This window comes from Hyla sarda, chromosome 4, assembly GCF_029499605.1.
Source record: "Hyla sarda isolate aHylSar1 chromosome 4, aHylSar1.hap1, whole genome shotgun sequence".
Classification (NCBI taxonomy): domain Eukaryota; kingdom Metazoa; phylum Chordata; class Amphibia; order Anura; family Hylidae; genus Hyla; species Hyla sarda.
Genome location: NC_079192.1, coordinates 94,864,005 through 94,887,717, shown reverse-complemented (window position 1 = coordinate 94,887,717; position 23,713 = coordinate 94,864,005). Strand labels below are relative to the sequence as shown.

At 44.0% G+C, this 23,713-nt stretch overlaps 1 protein-coding gene across 2 annotated transcripts; it reads right to left on the bottom strand.

Moving 5' to 3' along the window:
- Nucleotides 1–595: 595 nt before the first annotated feature.
- ANP32A (acidic nuclear phosphoprotein 32 family member A) lies at nt 596–23,544 on the bottom strand. Of its 2 annotated transcripts, none has more exons than XM_056571616.1 (7): nt 23,335–23,544; nt 11,297–11,446; nt 8,068–8,190; nt 7,767–7,965; nt 4,062–4,159; nt 3,383–3,434; nt 596–986 (listed from the first exon to the last, which is right to left on the bottom strand). In XM_056571616.1, exons 1-7 carry the CDS (start codon nt 23,386–23,388, stop codon nt 928–930), a joined length of 735 nt encoding a protein of 244 aa, XP_056427591.1. In that variant the 5' UTR covers nt 23,389–23,544; the 3' UTR covers nt 596–927. The 2 variants fall into 2 exon arrangements, with proteins under 2 accessions (XP_056427591.1, XP_056427592.1); XM_056571617.1 differs by having other exon boundaries at nt 596–983.
- Between the last annotated feature and the right edge of the window lie 169 nt (nt 23,545–23,713).

Here is a 23,713-nt window from a genome sequence, read left to right as displayed (position 1 = left end):
ACATAGGTCCACCTCAGTTTATGTCGGCATATCTTTTTGCCATTGTGACATTTACCAGCAACAAAAAGCCCAAACATAGTGGGAGCCAAACCTAAATGCAATAACTCTTCAGTAGATCATTTTTTAACAGCATGTAAATGGAAAACATTGTTAATTGTATGATCTATACCAGCGTTTCCCAACCAGGGTGCCTCCAGCTGTAGCAAAACTACAACTCCCAGCATGCCCGGACAGCCGAAGGCTGTCCGGGCATGCTGGGAGTTGTAGTTTTGCAACAGCTGGAGGCACCCTGGTTGGGAAACGCTGATCTATACAATGAATGATCTTTAATGATGGGAGTGGAGAACAGCAAATGAATGCCCGTTGGTCCTGATGTACTACACTGTCTTGAATAAAAAGCATCCTTGCGGTCTGTAGCACCTTTTAGAGTTCATCTTTTATATTCTAGCTTGCAGTTAGACTAAAAGTGGCCTTGTTATCTACATGCTTTTTATTGAGACAGGTTTCATACATGAGGTCCAATTTATCTTTAAGACTTGCTTAAAAGGCAGCTAAAAAAAGGGTACGGAGTAAAAAACGTAACCTTCAAAAAGAAAAAAATATTATAATAAAATTAATAACAACCACCAAAACAATTAGCAATGGGCATTGGAAAGACTAGGGCTGTATTGAAATAAGTGCTAGAAACACAAAATAAAACCTTATAATTAGAAAAAACTTGCAAGAACAGCAGTAAAAATACCAAGCGTGACTCTTCTGATGTGGTTTCTGTCCAGCACACGGCAACCTTACAACCGGGAGATAAAAGGTCAGGGAAATTCAAGGTAAAAACAGTCAAAAGTACAACAGGGTTTTCAAAAAGGTTCTTGGGGTTCAGTCCTCTTTGTCAGTCACAAGGCTCGCTCCTCATCTACCTTGTCCTGCGGATTAATCATCCTCTTCTCCTTCATCTTCAAGGTCCCGTTTTCTTTTCTGACCTTTTTCTGCTTTGAGGTGAGAAAAAGACATCAGTGGTGGATCAAAGACTGCTGAACTGTTGAGAACGCGTTAAAGGGGTATTCCGGCTTTATACATCTTATCCCCTATTCAAAGGATGGGTGATAAGATGTATGATCGCAAGGGTCCCGCTGCTGGGGACCCCTGCCATTTTGGTGCAGCCCCCAGTATTCTGTGCCGGGCGCTGCCTCTGAGATGGGGACGTGACTTCACAGCCACACCCCCTCCATTCATGTCTATGGGAGGGGGCGTGACAGCCTCACACCCACTCCCATAGACATGAATGGAGGGGGTGTGTGTGACGTCCCTAGGGGGCGTGGCCGTGATGTCACGTCCCTGTCTCGGAGGCAGCGCCCGGCACAGAATGCCCCAGCAGCGGGACCCCTGCGATCATACATCTTATCCCTCATCCTTTGAATAGGGGATAAGATGTATAAAGCTGGAATACCCCTTTAATATTAAAGTGTTACTGTCATTTGAAAAACTTGACACGTCTTGCAGACATGTCAAAAGTTTTAATCACTCGGTGTCTCAGCCCTAAGACCCCCATAGATTTTTAGATAGCTGCTGGTAACACATTTAAGTCCCCCCCTTGGCGCTCAGTCCATCTGATTGCAGGAGACATGTTCCATCATAAGCCTATGGAGCCCGACTCCTGCAATGAGACAGGTCTGTGTAACATGTAAAAAGTTATTTTTTTTCCTTAAATGACAGTAATGCTTTTATATATATTTTATGTATATGACAATTCTGCTACTGTGGAAAACTATACAATAGGTAGATGCTCTGCAGTAGTAAATGGGATTTTGTGTACATTGACCCCCCGACCTACGATGGCCCCGACATACGATAATTTCAACAAACGATGGCCTCTCAGAGGCCATCGCATGTTGAAGGCAGCATCAACATACAATGCTTTTGTTTGTCGGGGCCATCGCATAAACGGCGATCCGGCAGCACAGACTGCTTCAGCTGCCACCGTATAGCCGTTTAAGGTGCCCTGTGTGGTCCGCTGACGATCACTTACATGTCCATGGCGCTTCAGAGCGTCCTCTTCGGGATCCCCTGCATCGCCGGCGCTCTCCGTCGCCATCACGTCGCCACGCATGCCGTCCCGTTATCCAATAGGAGCGGCGTGCGTAACGACGTGATGACGGTGACGCGAGAGCGGCGACCCCGGGCAGCGGAGACGTTCCGGAGCGGCAGGGACACGGCGACAGCGATGGAGGGTGACATCCAGGGCAGCGGTGACGGTCCGGAGCGGTGGGGACAGGCGAGTATAACTGCCCATACTTTACATTGCACGGATCCCTCAATGGTTTCAACAAACGATTGTTCATTTGGAACGGATTACCATCGTATGTTGAGGGACCACTGTATTTCAATTTCCAGTATAAAATACTGTGCAACAGTTCTGTAATACATTAAATGCAGAGATAGCGTTCGGCACAGCACTGCTTATTGTGGTTTTGGCAAGTTCATATGCACCTGTGTTGGAAATGACGACTGCAGTGAATCCGAACTGGGGTGCTCAATTTATTGGAAAACAGTCCATATGAATGCAGCAATGAAAGAAGGTAAATGGCACTCACCAGTATCGTAGTATAACAAACTTATTTATTCCATAAAGAGCAGCATGGTAACAGACAAGGCAAGGGAGGACTTGGACGCCGTCCACGTAGCGGTGATAGCTATTTTGTGCGCGAGGCGCACTTCCTCAGACCACTCTGGTCTGAGGAAGTGCGCCTCGCGCACGAAATAGCTATCACCGCTACGTGGACGGCGTCCAAGTCCTCCCTTGCCTTGTCTGTTACCATGCTGCATTTTATGGAATAAATAAGTTTGTTATACTACGATACTGGTGAGTTCTGTAATACATATGTCTGACAGTCGCAAGCAATGTGTTACCTACTGTATTAGAGAAGGCGGTTTTAGGGTCTGCTCTCCACTCCTAAAGTAACACCTGGGCTATGTTTTGCAGTGCAGTTCAGCTCTATTAACCTTTAATATTTTAAAAACCTCATACATCACCTTTAAAAGGGTTTATCCTGCATTAAAAAACAGAGCTTATTTCTTCCAAAACAGCACCACGCATATCCTCAAAAACTAAGGAAAAAAGTGACAAATGTTTCTGGAAGAAAGCAGCTATGTTAACAAGATAACCCCTTTAAGCATTCAGTTTGCTTTCTGTTCTGCTGTGGAAACAATCTGTGCAGAAATGTAAACATTTTTGGTTATCCCCCACCCCCAGCTAATGCCTGACCTATTTCATTATAAATTTTTTTAAATTTATTTTTACAAATAATTTACTTTGCCACAATTGCACTTGGTCAATGCATTTCCACCACAGCCTATACCATCTGTATTATAGGGATTAGCCACGTACCATCCTGGTCAGCTTCATCCTCATCCCCTTCTTTGTCAGCTTCCTCATCCTCCTTTTGGAGCAAAAACAACAAATCAGATTAATGCTGGATTTCTGTGCTTCTCCAATGCAGATTAACCCCTCAAGTTCCTAGAGAAAACTAGTATGTAGTACTCAGGGAAAAACACATACTTTTCATTACTCCAGCAAAACCTGAATTTTTGGTATTTTTCAGTAATGTTTAGTTTTTTAAATGGAACTCTGCTGCACAGTTCACACAGCAGAATTTCCGCAGTGGAAATTCCAGATTCAGGACCTGCCCAAAAAAATTAAGATCCAACAGAAATCCAATGGACTGAATTGCATTTTATGGAACCGACACACGACCACGCGGTCCAACCACTAGTGATTTCAGCGGCGCCTTTTCCAGACAGAATCTTTGCCCGGAATAGGTCCAGGTGGACATTCAGCAGTGTGGACGGGTCCTTAAGAAGACAGTATAAACTTACATAAATGTTCCTCAAATCACTGAATGTATATTGTACATATAATTTATAGCATAGCTGGATAAAGCACTGCAACCGGCAACTGCAAACAATTGGTAAAGAAATACAATATCTCATGGAGAATTAATCTAAACCTATACATTATCATCTGTGTATATCAAAATAAAAAAAATACAAAAAGAAAAAAGCCACACCTCCTCTTCACCACTGACTTCCTCCTCTTCTCCCTCTTCTTCGTCGTCATCTTCCTCGCCCTCTTCACCCGGCGGAGCGTCCTCGTCATAGTCTTCCTCTGTGTGAGGGGGGGGCAGCCTCAGTCACCAACAGACTGGAGATGTGTGTAATTTAGTCTCCAGTCTGTGAGCCACAGACAGAGGGAGTAACAAACCATCAGCTAATACAGAGCATGTGATGGGTGTCCAGAATGCCAAGATACCATGTACATTAAAGGCTTTACATCAATGGGAAAGCCAAGAACCAATAATGATATACATTAAAGCAATGACTGGTAGGGGCTCAAGATGATCTACTTTCACATATGAGCAGGTTACCTTAAATGTTATTGTCATTTGAATAAACTTTTGACATGTTGCCCAAACAGGTCAAAAGTTTAGATCACTTCTAAGACCCGCTGCGATCGAGTGTTTTAATCATGTGAAGTGCTCCTCATCGTTCTTCACTCCCTGGCCGGCAGCTCCATCCGACCATTTCACTTGATAGACTTATGCAGTGAAAAGGTCAGGTTTGAGTGACCGCAAGGGACCGAGGTGCACGCCGCTGCACACTTCACCCAGCTGTAAGGCGTGTTCTGTGCAATCTAAACGTTTGACATATCTGGACAACAGGTCAAAAGTGTATATACATTAACTCTTTAAAAGAAAAAACATAGCTGTTTTTCCCCCCCAAAAAATCACACCTGTTCTCAGGTTGCACATCATATGGTACTGTAACTTTGCTCCATTCACTTCAATAGAATGGTGCTGCAATACCACACACAAACTGAGGACACGATTGGTGTGGTTTCTGTAAGAAAGCAGCTATGTTTTTCTAATACTGGATAATCCCTTTAAAGGGGTACTCCACTGGGAAAAAAAAAAAATTTCCAAATCAACTGGTGCCAGAAAGTTAAACAGATTTGTAAATGACTTCTATTAAAAAATCTTAATCCTTTTAGTACTTATCAGCTGCTGTATACTACAGAGGAAGTTCTTTTATTTTTGAATTTCTTTTCTGTCTGACCACAGTGCTCTCTGCTGACACCTCTGTCCATGTCAGGAACTGTCCAGAGTAGGAGCAAATCCCCATAGAAAACATATGCAGCTCTGGACAGTTCCTGACATGGACAGAGGTGTCAGCAGAGAGCACTGTGGTCAGACAGAAAAGTTTTCCAGTGGAGTACCCCTTTAAGTTGCCTTTTACACAGAACTGTCTGAAAGCCACTTTATACCTGTAGGAAAATGCAGGAGTCACCCCAATCTTTATTCTACATACGGAGAGGGCAGTGAGATTGTCACATTGTGTAACTTTACTTTGTCTCCAGTTTATATTAAATCTTTTCTCACAAAACTTTATATACTGTATACTCAATCTGCCCTACAACGAGTTGCCTGCTCTTTACCAGTGGTCTTCAGAGTGTGGCCCTCCAGATATCGCAAAACTACAACTCCCAATCTCCTGCAGCGTGCCCCACAGAGCCTTGAATAGGCAGGACATGTCGCGGCAATGTACCCACTGCCATGACGTAACCATACGTCCCAGGGAGGGAAGGGGTTAACTGTTTTACATAAAGAACTGTGTATGTGTACACTAGGGTTTACCGCTTTCACAGTATGCTGCATAGAATCCTAGCACACCTCTTAATATTTTTATGAATGAACTGTAATACCTTCAGTAAAATAGTATATTTAGTAAAAAGACAATTCTCCTTCATGCTACACACAGATAAATGTATCCTAGGGAAATAACGTGTTAAATATGACAGCAGTGAACTGAGTGATGGTTTCCAAGGGAACCAGTACATGTAATAAGGGAGAATATTTTTATACTGATGCACTATAGGGGCTGTCAATATAAAGTTAGAATGACTTCATTACTCCCCCGCATAGCATTATATTATCTTCTTTCATCGTCCAGATTCTTTAATAATGTATTATCCTGTGCACTCTCATGTCATACGCCTTCAGACGAGTGCTCTCTCCTTTCTAGCTTACTTCCGCCATCACTAAATACACCTCGAAGAGAATTTATGGCTACATCCCTGTGCAATGGATTCAAAAGACAAATTATTCCCTCTCTGCAGATCTCTCCCTGGTCTAATAGGCCTCTTGCACACTACGAGATTCCACACTGCAGAATTTCAAATTCCGGACTCTGCCAAAATAACGTTAATGTAAGTGTTAATTCTTTTGGCAGGATTCCATCTTGGACTGGTTTGGTGTCAATAGGGGCGGCACATGCCCGTTAAAACAGTCTCTCAGCCCAGAGTTCCTCCAGTGGAAATTCCGTAGTGTACAAGAGGCCTTACAATTGACTACATTTAAAAAGGGGAATATGGGGTACTGAACTTCTAACTATTCACTGGGGGGATAAGTGTATGATCGCAGGGAGTCTGACTGCTGAGAACCCCATAATGACCTTCTGTGCGGGGACTGGTTTACTTACCTGTCCTAGGCATGCTTTTGCCCCTACCATTCTGTACGAGCGCAAGTGACGGCACGCTCAACCACACACCGGCCGCAGTGATGTCCCGTCTTAGCGGGTGATTGGCTGAACAGGCCGTCATTTGCACTCGTCCAAGGAGGTGGGGGCCAGAGCATGCCCAGGACTGGTAAGCAGACAGAGGCCCTAAATTGCAGGGGTGCCAGCTTCAAACCCCACCGAGCCCCCCCCCCCCCCCCCACCACGATCAAATACTAATCTAATAAGTTAAGATCCCCAGACTACCCCCTTTAAGCGGTTTACCAGGCATTTTTCATTGATAGCCTGTCCTCATGTCTGATTGGTGGGATGCTGTCCACACCATCTTTTAGCTGTTCAGCCGAGCTGCAGGACAAGTATACACAATCAAAGGGGTCTGAAGCAGATGGCTCTGTTCATTCTGTAGTGGTAGCACAATTTACTTCAACGGAGCAGAGTTGCAGTAACCCAACACTGACACTACACAATTAACAGAGCCGTATGCACCTAGCTCCGTTTATTGTATATGTTCCGGTACCGAATCTCTGCTAAACAGCTGATCGGCAGTGATGTGGGCACCCCATGGATGACATTAAATCATCAATGTAAAAGTCCCAGAAATTAACCTTTAATTCCAACATGCCTCTGTATGTCACACGGACAAGGGTCCATAAGCCTTTAGTGGAGGTGTTTTGGAGGGATCCTTACACTGGATGACTGGTGATCCCTGTAGTTTTCCTACTGACATGCATCAGTGACTAGAGATGAGCGAACTTACAGTAAATTCGATTTGTCACAAACTTCTCGGCTCGGCAGTTGATGACTTTTCCTGCATAAATTAGTTCAGCTTTCCGGTGCTCCGGTGGGCTAGAAAAGGTGGATACAGTCCTAGGAGACTCTTTCCTAGGAATGTATCCACCTTTTCCAGCCCACCGGAGCACCTGAAGGCTGAACTAATTTATGCAGGAAAAGTCATCAACTGCCGAGCCGAGAAGTGTGTGATGAATTGAATTTACTGTAAGTTCGCTCATCTCTATCAGTGACCAGTGGCTCCCTATTATGAAGAATCTAGTGAAAAGCTCAACTTTCTGGACCAACACAAACATTTTAAGACATAATCAGTTTGGAGAGAGGGTAATACAAGAGCCCTTTATAAGGAAGCCTATAAAAATTCTAACCCATTAATATCAGGATCTGGGAAAGATGAGTTCTCCATTACTCACCATCCTCATCATCATCTTCATCATCTAGACCCTCCACATAGGCCTCAGCATCAGAGTCAGGGGCCTCCTTCTCATCGTGGTCATATCCATCTAGATAAGTGAGCTGGGGCAGGAGCTTGAAGACATTTTCTCGATAGTCCCCCAGGTTGGTGACCTCGCAGTTAAACAGGTCTAAGCTCTTTAGGCTCTCTAATTTTTTCTGAAGGTGAGAAAACAAAATGTTAGTGAAGGGGATAGGGACCTAAGGAGACTTCAGACAAAACTATTTTTTGTAAGGAATTAATCCAGGAATTGCTCTCACCAGAGGTTCTATTGTGCTCAGGTCCTTTATTCTGTTTCCACTTAGGTTGAGGTGTGTGAGGTTTGGACATTTTTCTGCCAGTACTTCCAGTCCTCCAGAGATGTTGTTATCGCTCAGCTCCAACTACAAAGAGAAAACATTGCTTCGTTTAATATGATGGCATAAAGATTATGACTATCTAACATGGAACATTAGTCTAACAAACATTTATAATATATTGATCCTGTTTTATATTTTAAATTAATTCTACCTAAAGTATATTATTATTATTGTCATGTTAATATCTTTAGCCGTTTGGACGTGATGCTGGAACATACACACACACACACATAGTTTTATTTATATACAGTAGATATAAAATACTCAATGTAGTGTTACTGGGCCTGATTACAAAATGCCAGCACCAGCAGATCTGATCACTTCCATTGACTTCTAAAATATAGCCATGCTGAATTTGGCCTAGTTATTCTGTAACATTCATTATTGAGTATGATGCTCCATTTATTCTGTTCTCCGTTTCCTCCACTAGGTGGCACTGTATTCCCCTGCTATATCAGACACTTAGATTAACCTCTTAAGGACGCAGGTCGTACCTGTCCGCCCTGCGCCCGGTGTTTAAAACTGGGTCACGCCATGACCCCGCATCACACCGGGTCGGTCCTGGCTGCTATTGATAGCCGGGACCCTGGGCTAATAGCGCGCGGCACAGATCGTTGTGCCGCACGCTATTAATCCTTCAGACGCGGCGATCAAAGTTGAAAACGAAAAGTAAAAGCTTCCCGGCAGCTCAGTCGAGTTGATCGGGACTATCCCGATAAAATCGCAATGTCCCGATCAGCTAGGACGCGAGCAGAAGTCCCCTTACCTTGCTCCGTCGCGTCCGATCAGCGTTTGATTGCTCCAAGCCTGAGATACAGGCTTGAGCAATCGAGCCCCTATTACGCTGATCCATGCAAAACTATGGCTTTCCAGGGATCAGGGTAAAACATCAGTGTGTGCAGTGTTAAAGCCCCCTATGGGAGCTATAACACTGCAAAAAAATAAAAATAATAAAAAGTTTATAAAGGTCATTTAACCCCCTTCCCTAATAAAAGTTTGAATCCCATAAAAAAAACTGTGTAAATAAAAATAAACATATAGGTATCGCCGTGTGCGTGAGTGTCCGAACTATAAAAATATATTGTTAATTAAACCGCACGGTCCATGGCGTGCGCGCAAAAAAATTTCCTAAGTCCAAAATAGCATATTTTTGGTCACTTTTTATATCATGAAAAAATGAATAAAAAGCGATCAAAAAGTCTGATCAATGCAAAAATGGTACCGATAAAAACTTCAGAACACGGCACAAAAAATGAGCCCTCAAACCGCCCCATACGTGGAAAAATAAAAAAGTTATAGGGGTCAGAAGATGACAATTTTAAACTTATAAATTTTCCTGCATGTAGTTATGATTTTTTTCCAGAAGTGCGACAAAATCAAACCTATATAAGTAGGGTATCATTTTAATCGTATGGACCTACAGAATAATGATAAGGTGTCATTTTTACCGAAAAATGTACTGCGTAGAAACGGAAGCCCCAAAAGATACAAAATGAAATTTTTTCTTCAATTTTGTCGCACAATGAATTTTTGTTCCGTTTCGCCGTGGATTTTTTTGGTAAAATGACTAATGTCACTGCAAAGTAGAATTGGTGGCGCAAAAAATAAGCCATAATATGGAATTTTATGTGCAAAATTGAAAGCGTTATGATTTTTAGAAGGTGATGAGGAAAAAAATGAAAATGCAAAAATGGAAAAACGCTGAGTCCTTAAGGGGTTTAAGGGGTACTCCGCCCCTAGATAGCTTATCCCCTATCCAAAGGACCTTGACTGCAGCACCCCGCTGTCATTACTGCACAGAGCAAACTCGCTCTGTGCATAATGACAGGTGATACAGGGGCCGAGGCATCGTGACGTTACGGCTCCGCCCCTCGTGATGTCACGGCCCACCCCCTCAATGCAAGCCTAAGGAGGGGGCGTGACGGCAGCCACGCTCCCTCCCATAGACTTGCATTGAGGGGGCAGGGGGCGACGCTGTGAGGGGGCGGGGCTATGATGTCACGAGCTCCAGTGTTCGGAAGAGTTTGTTCCAAACGCTGAGCAGTGGAGTACCCCTTTAATTAGTGAAACCTTCCATAAGCTGTCCGGGCATGCTGGGAGTTTTAGTTTTGCAACAGCTGGAGATGCACTGTTTTAAAAACACTGCTCTAGGGCATCTTAAAAGTTTTCTAAAGGGTCAGATATACTTTAAACAATAGGTTATTTTCTGATGACACATTCCATTTAAAGGAAAACTGTCACATATTTTCTCCCGCACTATCCACAGGTATTGGTGGATAGTGCGGGAGACGCTGATTAAAACGAGCCCTACCTTGGTCTGATCCGCGCCACCGTTCGCCCGCAATTGTAGTTTTAATCTCTGTGTATATCCTACTGTAACTGGCAAAGGCGGTGCTTCTGCGGGCTAACTGACACTGACGTCAGCGCCGCTCATGAATATTCATCCCTCCCTCTGGTTAGGAGCGGCGAAGAGAGGGAGAACAGTAGGGATGAATATTCATGAGCGGCGCTGACGTCAGTGCCCGTTAGCCCGCAGAAGCCCCGCCTTTGCCAGTTACAGCAGCATATACACAGAGATTAAAACTACAATTGCAGGTGAATGGCGGCGCGGATCAGACCAAGGTAGGGCTCGTTTTAATCAGCGTCTCCCGCACTATCCACCAATACCTGTGGATAGTGCGGGAGAAAATATGTGACAGTTTTCCTTTAATGTGTACCTCTATAGTTTGTTTTTATGTGTAAGTGAAGTAAGTTTAACATTCAAACAATCCACCCCCTACCACTACAGTTTTATGAAAAATTACTATGGTGCAGCACATTGCATAATGTTTCCAAATTCCTTTCATTGAGACTTAAGCACTGAAATACCTTTACCGAGTGTCTTCACTCCCTGCCACTCATAGCAGTGCATTAGGCGAGCCAGCTCCCTTGAATCACATAACGCTCTGTCTCCAAATGCAGTTACGAGCGGAGGGGAGCAGTGACAACTAATACTCTGTAAAGGTATGTCAACGCCAAAACTAAAGTGATTTAGAAAAATTACTGTTGTGCTGCACTATAATCATTTTTTATAGAACTGTAGAAGAACACTTAAAAAAAGACATCAAAATAACATAAACCATAGCCCCACCTTTTTCAATTTGTTTAGCTTTGGTAGATTGGCGACAGAGCTGAGGCAGACGTTGATTGTGCTCAAGAATTCCAGTTCTTCAAACTCATCCGTCAACCCTTCTATTTTTCCATCTTTTGACCGGCAGTTATCCAGGACAAGTTCTTTTACCTAAAAAGAAACATAGATCAAACAAGGTTAAACTACTGCACATGCCATCAGTATCTAGTTTTTACTTCATACTACAGTGATCTTCAACCTGTGTCTCTCCAGGGGTGGCAAAACTACATCCCCCTAATGTCCTGAGAGGCAGCTGTAGTGCCACAGGTTGAGGGGGAGACCATAGACATCACTAGATCCAGAGAATGTGTGTCCCCTTGGACGAGAGAAACTCTCTCTGATGTACGGAATAGCTACCACATACAAACTGTGAGACACGCTGGTTTTGGGCTTGTTCACATGAGCAGATTTCCTTTCCAACTTCCCACTGCGAGTTTGAAAGGAGGACCGTTCGAGTGAACGAGCACTTAGGGCAGTACTTCCCAAACAGTGTGCCTCCACCCATTGGGTGGAAAGACAGACTTAGGGTATGTTCACATGGTGGAATTTCCGAGTAGTATCTGCTGGAAAAATTCCACTTGAAAATTCTCGCGTGTCGGAAGGGAAAACAGCCGGCACTACTTAAACTAAGCCCCAAGGAGGAACGGAGAGGTACAGCAAAACAGGAGCCTGACAACAAAGACCCGTAACGGTGGTGCTCAGCACGGAAACAGCAACAGTTCAGCAAGAAGACAAGAAAGGATGAGGCGACACTCACCAGACAGGGAAACTTCTTTAATCACTCCGCAGTGACATCAAGCGGGATACAGGCGGGGTAGTGGGGTGGAGGAGGGATAGCCGGAACAAGTTGTTTCATGCGCCTTGCGCACTTCCTCTAGCCTTGCGTCACATCCGGATAGAGGAAGTGCGCAAGGCACACAAAACAACTTGTTCCGGCTACCCCATCTCCACCCCACTCCCCCGCCTGTATCCCGCTTGATGTCACTGCGGAGTGATTAAAGAAGTTATCCTGTATGGTGAGTGTCGCCTAATCCTTTCTTGTCTTCTTGCTGAACACTTGGAAATTCTGTTGCATTGTTTTCAATTAGATTCTACTGCAATGTGCACACAGCGGAAATTCCGATCTTTGCCAAAAGAATGAACATGTTAATTTTTTGGGCGGAATCTGCTCAGAAACGCATAGAGACAGTGCATTTCCAATCGGTCCTAGCACCGGCGGAACATGCTATTTGTGAACCAGGCCTTAAAGTTGGTTCAATCCACAGACGTCATCAGCAGCAGCTGCCAATCTATTAGGAACAATGGCAACTCGGCAGACCTGAAGAGAAGGATTAAGCATACTGGATTCAATATTGGGTTTTAAACTCTGCAAGAACTGCCTGGCAGCAGCTTATCCCCCCCTCCTCCAATAGCAAAATACATGCACACATGGCCAAGACAAACATGCTAGGTTATGTTTGCTATCTAATGTGTATGGACAGCTTAACTGTGGAATGCAGTGTAGTCTACGATCATACTACAGATGGCGGAGGCAGGCAACAATGCTCATTACCCAAACCCTGGCCGATCCAAACTTCTGACAAGTCAAATTTAATTATTATTATTATTATTATTTTTATTTTTTTTTATTGGTGACAGTGAACATTTAAACCACCTTTAGCACAAATATACTGCAAAAAGGAAAAAAAGGTGCATCTACTAGAAAAAAAACAAAAATATGGAATGGGACTGGACCGATAATCCCAGTAAAACGTGCCATTTTTACCACGATTTTGTAATTTGTGGCAAAGACACATGTGGTAATTAGCTGTGGTACTGCTAATTGGCCGCAGCGTGTAAACACAGAATAAGAAAGCCTGTTCATAGTTCCTGATAATTGGCCAGTGATCAGCTGAAGAACTGCTCGCCTGACAACTGACTAGTTTTGCTAGTTTGAATTCGTATTCATTAATCTTTTCCTTTGTGAGTCGTAGAGTTGAAGGAAGTTTTTCCATGTCACTAATGCATCACAGTCGCAAATATTGTACATTAAATATACTGAAAAAGTAGTTTGTGATCCATAACCAGAAATCCAGCAGGTTTGGATTTTCCGTCATATCAGTCACAACATAGTCCCTGTAGTAATGTGATCACATTTAGAAACATTACTTTAAAACATTGCACCCCAAGTAACTTATTTCAGCGTTTGGAAAATGTCAGCCCTTTCCATAAAGGGTTTACTATCTTTACAAAATAAAAAAAATAAAAAATAAAAATAAAAGGTTTTACTTACCTCTTTGCTAATCCCCTGTTCTGCCTCTGGTCAGCGCTTAAGTCTTACAAGATCAGTGGATGTTAGGTGACCACCACAGTAAATCAGCTGCCGAGGCTGCTGATTGGATGTTGCGGTCATGTGAGCACTGCTGTTCAGGTTACACCGGAGTGCCTACTGGAGAGATTGGGGGGGGGGGGGGGGGGGCGCGGCACTAATAATCATGACACATGTAGGGACATTAATGACTAATAATATGACGTCATGTTATGTGCAGTATCCTGGCTCCTAGATTTATCACAGATGTCTCAAGTAGAGATGAGCGAACATACAGTAAATTCGATTAGTCACGAAATTCTCGGCTCGGCAGTTGATGTCTTATCCTGCATAAATTAGTTCAGCATTCAGGTGCTCCGGTGGGCTGGAGACTCTCTCCTAGGACTGTATCCACCTTTTCCAGCCCATCGGAGCATCTGAAAGCTGAACTAATTTATGCAGGAAAAGTCATCAACTGCCGAAGTTCGTGACGAATCGAATTTACTGTAAATTCGCTCATCTCTAGTCTCAAGTCCTAGCTAGACTAGAGATGACGGGATAGGAGGACGGGATAGGAGGACGGGATAGGAGGTCGGGATGGGATTTGAAGTCAAAAGCTTCCTCCTTTGTTGATTTTCCTCCCCAACAAGGATTAGGAAGGAAAAACCGGGCAACGCCGGGTACTCAGCTAGTATATATATAAAACTCAATGTGTGTGTGTGTGTGTGTGTGTGTGTGTATGTTCTAGAATCACGTCCAAACCGCTAAACATATAAGTAACATGTGTGCCAGATTTCATGTTAATATGTCAACAACAAACATAGGTAATTTAACCCTTACCCACCCCCATTTGCCAGGGTCGGGGTTTTTATTTAAAGTCCCATACAAGTCTATGGGAAATGTATGTTACTGCATAACTTCCAAGTATTTCAATAATACTTGGTCACATGTAGTGCTGGGCGGTATGGCCTAAAATTAATATCACGGTATTTTTTTAATTATCGCGGTATCACGGTATTACCGTCTGTCTACACCCCCCACCCACCCCGCGAGCGGGGTCCCTATGCCCACTAGCGGTGTCAAATGTGCCCCCCGCGAGCGCGATCGCTACTATCACCGCTAGCGGGGTCCATGTGCCCACTAGCGGTGTCAAATGTGCCCCCCGCAAGCGCTACCATCACCGCTAGCGGGGTCCCTGTGCCCACTAGCGGTGTCAAATGTGCCCCCCGCGATCGCTACCATCACCGCTAGCGGGGTCCCTGTGCCCACTAGCGGTGTCAAATGTGCCCCCCGCGAGCGCTATCATCACCGCTAGTGGGGTCCCTGTGCCCACTAGCGGTGTCAAATGTGCCCCCCGCGAGCGCTACCATCACCGCTAGCAGGGTCCCTGTGCCCACTAGCGGTGTCACAAGGATGCCGAGCGCGGCTCTGTTCCCCGTCCCTGTCAGGGTACGGGAACAGATTTAAAAGCCTTGCACGCAACGTAGTACTGTGCATGCGCAGTACAACGCAAATAGCGTAGGGCTAACGCTAGGCTACTAGCGCTGCCTACGTTAGCCCTACGCTATTTGCGTAGGGCTGCGCCTGCGCAGTACTACGTTAGCCGCGCGCAAGGCTTTTAAATCTGTTCCCGTACCCTGACAGCTGACAGGGACGGGGAACAGAGCCGCGCTCGGCATCCTTGTGACACCGCTAGAGGGCACAGGGACCCCGCTAGCGGTGATGGTAGCTCTCGTGGGGGCACATTTGACACCGCTAGAGGGCACAGGGACCCCGCTAGCGGTGATGGTAGCTCTCGTGGGGGGCACATTTGACACCGCTAGTGGGCACAGGGACCCCGCTAGCGGTGGGGATTGATCGTGCACGCGGGGACACTGGCTGACAGGCGCAGCGGGGGGGGGGACACAGTAAATGGATTAGCTTCTGTGGCCCGATTCCGCTCTCGGAACCGGGCCAGAGAAGCACAACGGGACAAGTGAGGGTGCCGCGTTGGGCTCTATAATTCCTCCGGAGGGTGGGGGAGGGGCCCGACCGGTATAGCGGTATGGGCAAAAATCCATACCGTGGGAGAAAAAGAAAACGTTATCCGATTCATACCGGTATACTAGTCACATGTTACTTATATGTCAAATAAAAATATATAATAGTTAAATTAACCCCTAACCTGCCCCCATATGTGAAGGATGGGGTTTTTGTTTCAAGTCCCATACACGTATATAGGACTTCTGGTGCCTTACTCCACAAGCTCCGCTCTGCATCTCCTGGTGAATGTGTCCGGCTGGTAAACCCCACCCCATCTCACAAAGACACGCCCACCTTTTAAGCCACACCCCTTTTATTTTAAGATTACAATATCTTTTCCACAACGCAGCCCCACCTGAGGATTAGAAATGAGGATAAGCAATGGGGACGGGATATGAGGACAAAAGCTTTCTCCTTTGTTGCTTTTCCCCCCACAAGGATTAGGTAGGAAAAACCGGGCAACACCGGGTACTCAGCTAGTATCTCTCTCTCTATCTATCTATCTAAAACTCAATGTGTGTGTATGTGTGTATGTTCCACAAAAACTTTCAAACGGCTAAAGATATTAACAAGAAACTTGGCACACATGTTACTTATATGTCAACAACAAACATAGGATAGGTGATTTAACCCTTACTCACCCCCATTTGCCAGGGGCTTATGTTTAAAGTCCCATGCAAGTCAATGGGAAATATATGTTACTGCAGAACTTCCAAACGGCTGGAGATATTTCCATAATACTTGGTCACATGTTACTTATATGTCCACTTTAAATATAGGATAGTTAAATTAACCCTTAATTACCCCCATTTGTGAGGGTCAGCGGTTTTGTTTAAAGTCCCATGCAAATCAATGGGAAATGTATGTTCCCATATAATTTCCATACGGCTGGAGATATTTCAATACCTGGTACACATATTATGGGGCGGGATGGGAGGACGGGATGGGAGGTCAAAAGCTTCCTCCTTTGTTTATTTTCCTCCCCAACAAGGATTAGGAAGGAAAAACCGGGTAACACCGGGTACTCAGCTGGTATATATAAAAACTCAATGTGTGTGTGTATGTTCCAGCATCACTTCCAAATGGCTGAAGATATTAACCTAAAACTTGGCACACGTGTTACTTATATGTCAACAACAAACATAGGATAGGTGATTTAACCCTTACTCACACCCATTTGCGAGAGTCAGGTTTTTTATTTAAAGTTCCATAAAAGTCTATGGGAAATATAGATTACTGCTTAACTTCCAAACACCTGGAGATATATCGATAATACTGTCACATGTTACTTATATGTCCAATAAAAATATAGGATAGTTAATTTAACCCTAACCTACCCTAGGGTCTGGGTTTTTGTTTAAAGTCCAATGCAAATCTATGGGAAATGTATGTTCCAGCATAACTTTAGTACTGCTGGAGATATTTCGCTAATACTTGGTCACATGTAACTTATATGTCAAATAAAAATATGTAATAGTTAAATTAAACCCTAACCTACCCCATATTTGAAGGATGGTGTTTTTGTTTCAAGTCCCATATAAGTATATAGGACTTCTGGTGCCTTACTCCACAAGGACCGCTCTGTATCTCCTGGTGAATGTGTCCGTCACTGGCAAGCCACACCCTCCCCATATGGCATACACCATCTTGCAAAGCCATACCCCTTTTATTTTCAGCTTACAATATCTTTACCACAATTCAGCCCCACCTGGGGACGGGATATGGGGATGGGATTTAAAGGGGTACTCCCGTGGAAAACTTCTTTTTTTTTTAATCAACTGGTGCCAGAAAATCGAACAGATTTGTAAATCAGAGCAAAGTAGAAGAGTAGTCAGCTCACCCGGCCACCGCACGGCAATAAATCCTCCAAGGATACGAAGAAAGCAGGTAGATGCAAGCATGACGCGATTCAGGTCATGTGACCTTTCATCAGATGCATGGTGGGAAGCAGAGGGGTGGGGGAATATTTAATAGATTTGTAAATCACTTCTATTAAAAAATCTTAATCCTTCCAGTGCTTTTTAGGGGCTGTATACTAAAGAGAAATCGAAAAAAGAAATGCATTTCCTCTAATGTCATGACCACAGTGCCCTCTGCTGACCTCTGCTGTTCATTTTAGGAACTGTCCAGAGCAGGAGAAAATCCCCATAGCAAACATATGCTGCTCTGGACAGTTCCTAAAATGGACAGCAGAGGTCAGCAGAGCGCACTGTGGTCATAACATCAGAGGAAATGTATTTATTTTTTGTATTTAGGAACTGTCCAGAGCAGGAGAAAATCCCCATAGCAACCATATGCTGCTCTGAACAGTTCCTAAAATGGACAGCAGAGGTCAGCAGAGAGCACTGTGGTCATGATATAAGAGAAATCCAAAAAGATAAACAATTCCTCTGTAGTATAAAGCCCCTAAAAAGTACTGGAAGGATTAAGATTTTTTAATAGAAGTTATTTACAAATCTGTTTCACTTTCTGGCACCAGTTGATTAAAAATAAAAAGTTTTCCACAGGAGTACCTCTTTAAGTTTCAGGGGAAAGTTGTGAACATGGCCTTAGACTACAGAATCTCTGCCCGGACATATTCGAGGTAGAGATTCTGTAGGCTGGAGGTGCCGACTGAACTAGGTGTCCAAAATTATTTTAATTTCCACAGCGGAATTTTCCGCTGCAGAAATTCTGCAGTGTGCAAAAGTCCATCAGAACCCCATTGAAAGCAACGGGAGGCAACAGCACAGAAATTTTCAGCTCTGAAATTCCATAGTGTGAATGTATCCGTACCCTATGAGGAATGGGGTTGAGACAAAAAGCAGAAAATGCTTTATTGATTCAATGGACCAGCCATGTTTTATAACTAGAAGAGAGCACTAAAAGTGCATATGTTTAATGAGAACAATATGGCCTTAGACACCAGAAATGTAACCACCAGTCAATTGGTACTGTACACTAGGGGAACAAAAGGGGATATATGTATCAATGCTCTCCGACCAGAATATAATTGGGGTTTTGTGAGCTTTTTTTGTGTCATTTAAAATTAGAAATATTAATGACAATAACTCCACCAGGCTAACACATGCAACATAAAAATTAAAAAAACGTAAGCAAAAATAAGGCCCTGGCTTATTTACAAAAAAAAAAAAAAAAAAGTCAAAAAAATGTCAAACAAATGCCTGTTTGGGTATAGAGAACTATCAATAAAGGGGGAGAAGATGCTGGGGACCTTCCTGATGATTCATTGTTCGGGCAGCATAAAAGTAATGACAGGTCCCCCTTAAATAGCAGTGGTATATTTATCAGCCCTGTGCTGAGGGGTTACACATTACACACTCAGGGGCATGCTAGGCCTCTCAAACATGTGCACGTTTCTTTAGGTCTTTGGGAGCCAGTGCCATAGTCTGTGGGAGGGGGGGAAAAAAAGACAGGACAAAATAGAGCATCATGTCACCCTTTTTTGTCCAGTAAAAAACCAGTCGCTAGATCACGGAATCAGGTGACCGCTATAGATATTTAAAATACAAAAAAATTCTGATATATATCCAACAAGGCTTGCTGGGTAACCTCTAACAATGGGTTCACACGTTTTTTTTGTTTCCGTTTAACAAACATTTTACACACTTAAAAAAAAAAAAGGTAATAAATGCTGCTGTAAGTCCATTTCCCATAAAAAAAAATTAAATAAATGACCAAATAAAAGATTGCAACATATTTTTGTCGTACACGATACCATGTTCTCGTTTACAACAAATTTTTATGTACAGTAATGTGAAAGAGTGAAAAAGACAAAAACGCACACTATTTGTGTAGATGTTATATATGTTCCAGCTGAGTACCCGGTGCTGCCCAGTTTTTCCTACCTTATCCATGTGGGGGAGGAAAAGCAACAGAAGAAGGAAGCTTTTGTCCTCATATCCTGTCCTTAAATCCTGACCCCATATCCCTCCTCATATCCCAACCCCAAATCCCCTCCTCATATATAATCCTCATATCCAAACCTCATATCTCGACTTCATATCCCGTCCTCATATCCCGACCATATATTCCGTCCCCATATTCTGTCCTCATAGCCCGTCCTCAGGTGGGGCTGAATTGTAGTAAAGATATTGTAAGCTGAAAATATAAGGGGTGTGGCTTAAAGGGTGGGCGTGTCTTTGCAAGATGGGGTATGGCATGTGGGGAGGGTGTGGCTTGCCAGTGCCTGACACATTCACCAGGAGATGCTTGTGGAGTAAGGCACCAGAAGTCCTATATACTTGTATAGGACTTGAAACAAAAACCCCATTCTTCACATATGGGGGTAGGTTAGGGGTTAATTTAACTATTTTATTTGACATATAAGTAACTTGTGACCAAGTATTATCAAAATATCTCCAGCCGTACAAAAATTATGTGGGAACATACATTTCCCATAGATTTGCATTGGACTTGAAACAAAAACCCTGACCCTTGCAAGTGAAGGTAGTTAAGGGTTAAATTAACTATCCTATATTTTTATTGGACATATAAGTAACATGTGACCGAGTATTATCGATTTATCTCCAGGTGTTTATGCAGCATATATTTCCCATAGACTTGTATGGGACTTTAAATAAAAACTGACTCTTGCAAAAGGGGCGTGGCTTTGTGGGACTGGGCGTGATTTGCAAGCCTGACCATGCACAAAAAGGGTAGAGAATGAAAGGGGTGTGGCTTATATGTGGGTGTGTCTTTGTGAGATTGGGTGTGGCTTGCAAGCTGGATTGACACACTCACCAGGAGATACAGAGCGGAGCATGTGGAGGAAGGTACTGGAAGCCCCATATACTTGCATGGGACTTGAAACAAAAACCCATCTTTTATACAAGGGCGTAGGTAAGGGTTAATTTAACTATCATATCTTTTTATTTGACATATAAGTAATATGTGTACCAGGTATTGAAATATCTCCATCCAGCCGTACGGAAGTTATGTGGGAACATACATTTCCCATTGATTTGCATGGAACTTTAAACAAAAACCCTGACCCTCACAAATGGGGGTAGTTAAGGGTTAAATTAACACTCCTATATTTTAAGTGGACATATAAGTAACATGTGACCAAGTATTATCGAAATATATCCAGCCGTTTGGAAGTTATGCAGTAACATATTTCCCATAGACTTGTATGGGTCTTTAAACAAAAACCCTGACCCTGGCAAATGGGGGTGAGTAAGGCTTAAATCCCCTATCCTATGTTTGTTGTTGACATATAAGTAACATGTGTGCCAATTTTCATGTTAATATCTTTAGCGGTTTGGACGTGATGCTGGAACATACACACACACACACACACACACACACACACAATGGGGAGCTTTATCAAAGCTGTCTATGTCCCGCATCAATATAGACCAAACTACAAAGGGTTAGTCTGGTCTATTATGCGCCTACTTTATCAAAAGGCGCGTGGCTCTTGATAAATTCTGTGCACAGACTTCGGGATCTATGCGTTAGACTGTATCTAAACCTGCTTCAGCATGGTCAGACATTTCGGCGTACTTTCAGCCGATGTGACTTGTCGGTGAAAAGTTGCTTTTGATAAATTCAGCACCAATGCATTTTTTCCATCTAAAATAGACTAGAATGCATCATGTTCTAAAAATTCTCTAAAGCAAAAGTCGCACATATTTAGACTGTGACTTTCTGTGCGACAAATTTAGAGACAGGGAAAACCAGTCCAAATGCTTTGATAAATCTCCCCCAATGAGTTTTATATACCGTATATATACACTAGCTGAGTACCCGGCGTTGCCCGGTTTTTCCTCCCTAATCCTTGTTGGGAAGGAAAATAAACAAAGGAGGAAGCTTTTGACTTCATATCCCAACCAACTATCCCGACCTCCTATTCCGTCCTCCTATTTTGACCTCCTATCCCATCCACCTATCCCGACCTCCTATCCTGTCCTCCTATCTCGACCTCCTATCCTTATCTCGACCTCCAATCCCTTCCTCCTATCCAATCCATCTATCCCAACCTCCTATCTCGACCTCCTATCCCATCCTCATATCCCCTGCTCCTGTCTCGACCTCCTATCCAGTCCATCTATCCCAACCTCCTATCTCGACCTCCTATCCCGTCCTCCTATCCCGACCTGTAATATGTGTACCAGGTATTGAAATATCTCCAGCTGTACAGAAGTTATGTGGGAACATACATTTCCTATTGATTTGCATGGGACTTTAAACAAAAGCCCTGACCTTCACAAATGGGGGTAGTTAAGGGTTAAATTAACTATCCTATATTTTAAGTGGACATATAAGTAACATGTGACCAAGTATTATCGAAATATCTCCAGCCGTTTGGAAGTTATGCAGTAACATATATTTCCCATTGACTTGTATAGGACTTTAAACATAAACCCCGCCCCTGGCAAATGGGGAGAGTAAGGGTTAAATCCCCTATTCTATGTTTGTTGTTGACATATAAGTAACATGTGTGCCAAGTTTCATGTTAATATCTTTAGCCGTTTGGACGTCATGCTGGAACATACACACATACATACACGTTGAGTTTTATATATATATATATATATATATATATATATATATATATATATATATATATATATATATATATATAGATATATGTGCACATGATCTCCACCGTCCACATGGTGTATTTGTAAAAGTTTCCTGTTCCAATTGCTTTATTGTATACGGGGATCTTGTTTTGCAGGTGTACATAATGATATTCTTCTCCCTATAGCAGTGTTTCCCATACAGGGTGCCTCCAGCTGTTGCAAAACTACAACTCCTAGCATATCCGGACAGTCAGAGGCTTGCACTACTGCTGGGGGCACCCTGGTTGGGAAATACTGCCCTATAGGGCTTCTCTTGGTTGACTTGTGAGGTCTATACAGGAGGGTGCTGCTCCACCGTTGTCCCTTATGTGCCGTGTCTAAGCAACCGGAATGTATCTGGGTCACTGCAAAATGATAACGCCGCCAAGACGGTGAACTTCACAGCGGATGGGAGGATGAAGGGGCAGATAATTGGGCAATGTGGGGGCATGGGGGATGAGATGTCAGCAGGGGATGGAGCCATGACAGCTGACACCACAATAGCAGTGTTTTCCAACCAGTGTGCCTCCAGCTGTTGCAAAACTACAACTCCCAGCATGCCCGGACAGCCGAAGGCTGTCCGGGCATGCTGGGAGTTGTAGTTTTGCATCAGCTGGAGGTCTTCAGTTTGGAGACCAGTGACTTGTAATCTACAGCAGTGCTCCCCAACCTGTCACTCTCCAGCTTTTACAAAACTATAACTCCCATTATGGCTGCCAGGGCACGATGGGAAATGCAGCTTTACAACAGTGATCTATTTGTTTAAATATTTATTTAAATGTCCGTAAATAACGGTCGAACGATCTAATCGCACAATTCTATTCTATTAAAAACAAACGAGTAACTGACAGTAGTCCGCGCCCGTGCACACAGCCGTGCGATTCCGCCTCAAAACCGCCACATAGAAATAAAAACAAAAAATAAACAAATAAAACCACCTCCCCGGGAGACGACACATGGTTACTATGTATACACCGCGATGGGAAGAAACGCAACAGCCCGGCTACAGATCCCTGGGCCTGTACACACACAGCCCGCCGCGGGTCTCTGCTCCGCCCCACCCCTGAGCTGGTGCTCCTCCTCCCCCGTACGCTCGGCCTCCCCCGGGCAGCGCTCCTTACATCGGCCGGTGTCCGGTTCCGCAGCTCCAGGTGGATTCTCCTCTTCATGTCCATTTTAGCGGCGGCTGCTGCTGCTGCTTTGTCTAAGAATGGAGTTGTTCCCGTCGAGGTGACGTAAGGGGATCACGTGCTATCGACTGGTCACCTGATTAGCCTTTGCCACGCCCCCTTTTGCCCCCATTCAGTAGACGGCTTGCTGCTGGATGAGGTCGTGCGGGGATTGTGCGGCGTAATGGAGCAGGCGGGCAGGGTGGGAGCTGCTGCTGCTGGGGTAGACTGTACTGTACAGGGGCGGATAATGTCCTGTAAAGAGCCGTGTATAGGTGCTGCGGGGTCACCGTGTCCCGTAATGGACGCTAAATATCGTTTTCCCTCATTT

Coding starts and splice junctions, on each gene's coding strand:
- ANP32A (XM_056571616.1), bottom strand. CDS start 23,388: ATGGACATGAAGAGGAGAATCCACCTGGAGCTGCGGAACCGGACACCG. Junction 7,966..8,067: donor TGAGCACAATAGAACCTCTG/GTGAGAGCAATT, acceptor TCTCACCTTCAG/AAAAAATTAGAGAGCCTAAA. Junction 4,160..7,766: donor TGAAGATGATGATGAGGATG/GTGAGTAATGGA, acceptor CCCCTCACACAG/AGGAAGACTATGACGAGGAC.